The 4,337-nt window shown below is 58.2% G+C and overlaps 1 protein-coding gene across 3 annotated transcripts in view; it reads right to left on the minus strand.

Moving 5' to 3' along the window:
* The window catches only part of AIFM3 (AIF family member 3), a 24,804-nt gene that overhangs the window by 1,947 nt on the left and 18,520 nt on the right, over positions 1 to 4,337 (minus strand). For all 3 annotated transcript variants that reach the window (XM_006140191.1, XM_006140189.1, XM_006140190.1), the window contains exons 13-17: positions 3,623 to 3,694; positions 3,469 to 3,532; positions 2,713 to 2,789; positions 2,484 to 2,601; positions 15 to 113 (exon numbers count right to left, since the gene is read on the minus strand). In XM_006140191.1, the coding sequence (XP_006140253.1) occupies positions 15 to 113; positions 2,484 to 2,601; positions 2,713 to 2,789; positions 3,469 to 3,532; positions 3,623 to 3,694 (430 nt within the window). The remainder of the gene's footprint in view (positions 1 to 14; positions 114 to 2,483; positions 2,602 to 2,712; positions 2,790 to 3,468; positions 3,533 to 3,622; positions 3,695 to 4,337) is intronic.

Below are 4,337 nucleotides of genomic sequence, written 5' to 3' on the forward strand. Positions count from 1 at the left end.
GGACCCTGGGTTACCCGCATAGCGCAGGCTCTTGCCGAACATGGCGGTCCAGAGGTAGGGCACGGTGCTGATCTCCGCCTCCTGCGCCAGCATGTTCTGGGCCGCCACACGCCCTGTGAAACCCGGAGCTGTGAGAGCCCCGACCCTCACTCTCACCACCCTGACGCTGCCTGTCCCCTGGCGCTCTGAGGACCTCTGACACGTGTGGCCACCCCTCCTGGCCTCCCCCTGGTCTAGAGACCGGCTTTAATCAGCCCACGGCCCCCCCGCGGGTGCAGCCGATTGGTGCGGAAGGGGACACTGGCTCCAAGCTAGCCACTCAGATAGCTTCTCTGGAGAGTTTGGATGACGTGCCCTGCATCTGGAGGACCTGCTTCTTGAGGTTGGGGGGCTGCCCTGCCATTTCAGCTGTGCTTCCAGACAGCTGACCAAACACACGAGGTCTGAAGAGCGAGGAGAATGGGGCACAGCGTAGGGGGAAGCAGAGGTGACAGCAGCACACAGGGCCACAGAGAGACAGCGGGGATGGTGTCAACTGAGCTCCTCTGAGAACTCACTGGACCCGTGTAGGCGGGTCTGTACTACAGTCTCAGGGGCCTTTCAGTTAAATCCTTTTTTTTTTTTTTTTTCTTTTTCTTTTTTGGAGAGGTTTTTGCTATAGGGTGCATGCACTCACCAGAAAGACAGAGAGAGAGAGACAGAAAGTGAGAAATCACCCCCCGGGGGGGATGGCCACACTGCAATCCCTTCTCCTACATTCTCCTCTCGGGATCTTGGGCACGCACACACACGCGCCCCGCGTGAGTTTAAGCCACCAGGTCCAGGACTCGAACCGCGGTTGACTACATGGGAGTCCAGTGACATAGCCATTATGCTAACTGCTGGTCCCCCCCAGTTAAATCCTTATTACACTTCGAGGAGTAACCTTTGGTTCCTGGCAACCAGCAAAACTTTAGACCCTGAGTTTGAACAGAAGTTGGTGCCAGGAGTGGGGTTTCAGGCAGCAGACCCTCAGAAAATGTGAAGGCAGAGGGGAGGGGAGGTGGGTGCAGGGGGCAAGAGCCTTGTGCTGGGCTGGGCATCTGGTGGTCCTCTCTGTGAGGCAGTTTAGGGGTCCAGACCAGGGGTACGGTGGGTGAGGCTTGGGGGGCCTAGTGGCTCCAAATATTAGGCGAGAAAAGCTGTCCCTCAGAAAGCACAACATCAGGGCCAGTAGAGGCCATAGCAGTTATGTCACTGGACTCCCACGTGGCTAACTGTGGTTCAAGTACTGGACCTGGTGGCTTGAAAATCATGCCAGGCACATGCGTGTGCATGCCCAAGATCCCAGGAGAATGGAGAACAAGGGGTTGTGGCATGGCAATCCCCCCGAGGGGTGATTTTTCACTTTCCCTCTCACTGTTGCTGTCTCTCTGTTAAGCATATGTGCCCTAAGACAAAAAACTCAAAAACCTCTAAAAAAAAAAGAAGAAAGCAAGCAAGCAAGCAAGCAAGCACAATGTCCCCACTGAGCCCAGGTCTCTGCGCCTAAAGGGTTGCCTGTAGGGGGACCTACATGAGGCAACTGAGACACTGAATGGCCCGACAGAGCAGAGAAGCTTAATAGGACACTGATCTACTAAATCCCCCTCTCCCTCCCCAGGGTGACTGCACAGACTGTCAGGAATTCTAAAAACATGTGTCCTTAAGGACAAAAAGAAAGGGCAGACGGGGCCAATAGGAGGTATAGTGGTTAAGGCACTGGACTCCCGTGTGATTGGCTGCGGTTCCAATCCTAGACCCAGCATCTTGAAACTCATGAAGGGTTTGTGTACCCCAAATCCCGAGAGCAGAAGGGAGAAGAAGGGATTGTGGGGAGGCCATCCCCCTGGGGGGTGATTTCTCACCTTCTGTCTGTCTCTCTGGTGAATGCACCCTGTAGTAAAAAATCTCCTTTTTTTTGGAGAGGTTTTTGCTACAGGGCATGTGCACTCGCCAGAGAGACAGAAAGCAGAAAGCGAGAAATCACCCCCCAGGGGGGATGGCCACACTGCAATCCCTTCTCCTCCATGGGAGCTTGGGCACGCACGCACACGCGCCCGGCGTGAGTTTAAGCCACCGGGTCTGGGACTTGTACCACAATGGACTACATGGGAGTCCAGCAATGTAACCATTACTCCATCTGCTGGTCCTGCAAAAATCTCTTTTAAAAAAAAGAAAGGAAGAAAGGAAAAGAAAGGAGAGAGTACTGGAAGGTCACTGGTGTTGGGGGCTGCGGCTAGAGAAGCAGGTTGTGCAGGGGGTACTGGAGGAAGGTCTCGGAGATGGGCCGCAGGGCTCATTGCACCGGCCGAATCACCCGGACGAACCTGGCCAGTCAGGCCCCACAGGGCCCTGAACACCTACCAGAGTCCAGGACCCAGGACCAGCAACCAAGGCCTGGACCTGGGCGAGGCTGAGACCCTCCAGCCTCCCCCACCCGGGAGCCTCAGGGCTGGCCATACCCTGGACGTGGGCCATCTGCCAGTGTGGGATGTTCACTTTCCGGTTGTTCCTCCAGGCCAGCGGGAAGGTGACAGCGTCGCCAGCTGCAAACACGCCTGGGACGTTGGTCTGCATCATCTGTGGAAGAGAGGCCAGAACTCCTAGGGAAGGACGGGGTGGGGGGGGGCCGGCCCGGCCCTCCCACCACCTCGGGGGGGACATCATTCTGCCCACCCCCTCTGACCTCACCTTGTTGACGGGGATGAAGCCTCGGGAATCCAGGCCAATGCCGCTCTGCCTCAGGAAGCCGGTGGCGGGCACTGCGCCTGACAGGACAGAGGCCGCCTCGTCCACTGCCCGCCTCGTCCCTAACTAGGCCCTCACCCCTGCCTGCTGTACCAGGAGCCCCGGGCTAAGCGTCTCCAACCTGCCCACCTGGGGCCCTCCTGCATCCTCTCTGTCTAGGCCCCCACAGATCCCCGTGCCCTGGGTAGGCTTCCGGTATCGCCTCCTCCAGGAAGCCCGCAGGTGTGGGGGTGCAGCATCACCCAGTTAGAGGCTGGCCGGTGACCTGGGCAGGGCACGGAGTCGGATGGGGCGGGCTGCAGGGACTAGGTGCATCCTCTGTGCCAGGCCTGGGCTAAGCCCAGTACAATAGCCCAGTGAAATGGGTATGGCTGGGGTCCCCCTTTTACAGATGTAGGAACAGGCTCCGGAAGGGAAACGGAGTAGCCCAAGGTCACCCGCAGGCGGCGCGAGCGGATGGCTGTGCTCCTTTCTTCCCCGCACCGGCCCACCCACTCACCAATGCCCACCACGCAGACGTCAGCCCGCACGACCTTGCTGCTCTTCAGCACGACCTCCTTCAGCTGTGGGGAGTGGGTGGGTGAGCAGGTGGGCCCAGCTCCTGGGCAGAGGGGAGAGAGGCAAAGCAGCAGGGGGTGGGGAGGAGGGCCCACCTTTCCCTCCTGGGCCCGCAGCTCCGACACCTCCGCACCCACTCACCAATGCCCACCACGCAGACGTCAGCCCGCACGACCTTGCTGCTCTTCAGCACGACCTCCTTCAGCTGTGGGGAGTGGGTGGGTGAGCAGGTGGGCCCAGCTCCTGGGCAGAGGGGAGAGAGGCAAAGCAGCAGGGGGTGGGGAGGAGGGCCCACCTTTCCCTCCTGGGCCCGCAGCTCCGACACCTCCGTCTGCATGTAGAACTTCACCCGGTTGTTCTCAAACATCTGTCATGGCAGGGACCAGCAGATGGCGTCATGGCTATGTCACTGGACTCCCATGTAGTCAACCATGGTTCGAATCCCGGACCTGGTGGCTTAAACTCACACTGGGCGCATGTGCGTGCATGCCCAAGGTCTCAAGAGGAGAATGGAGGAGAAGGGATTGTGGCATGGCCATCCCCCCTGGGAGGTGATTTCTCCCTTTCTGTCTCTCTGTCTCTCTCTGTCTTTCTGGCGAGTGCACGCGGCCTATAGCAAAAACTTCTCAAAAAAAAAAAAAATCTGTCATGGCAGGTAGGTGGTCGGGTGGTCGATGAGGGCCCAGCCAGGGACCAGACAGGGCATCCTGGGCTCCCAAGGTCCAGGCACCAAGAAAACTCACTTATTTATTTATTTATTTTAGTTTTTATGATAGGGTATGTGTGCTCACCAGAAACAGAGAGAGAGAGGAAAGTGAGAAAGCAACCCCCCCTGGGGGGACGACCAGGCCACAATCCTTTTCCCTCCATTCTCCTGTCGAGGTGTTAGGCACCCACACCTATAGGCCTGGTGTGTTTTTTGAGCCTCTGGATCGAGGACTCGAACCACACAGTCGGCCATATGGGATCCAGTGCCTTAACCGCCACACCACTGGCTGGGCCGGCGCTCA

This window comes from Tupaia chinensis, unplaced genomic scaffold, assembly GCF_000334495.1.
Source record: "Tupaia chinensis unplaced genomic scaffold, TupChi_1.0 Scaffold000024_1, whole genome shotgun sequence".
Classification (NCBI taxonomy): Eukaryota; Metazoa; Chordata; class Mammalia; order Scandentia; family Tupaiidae; genus Tupaia; species Tupaia belangeri.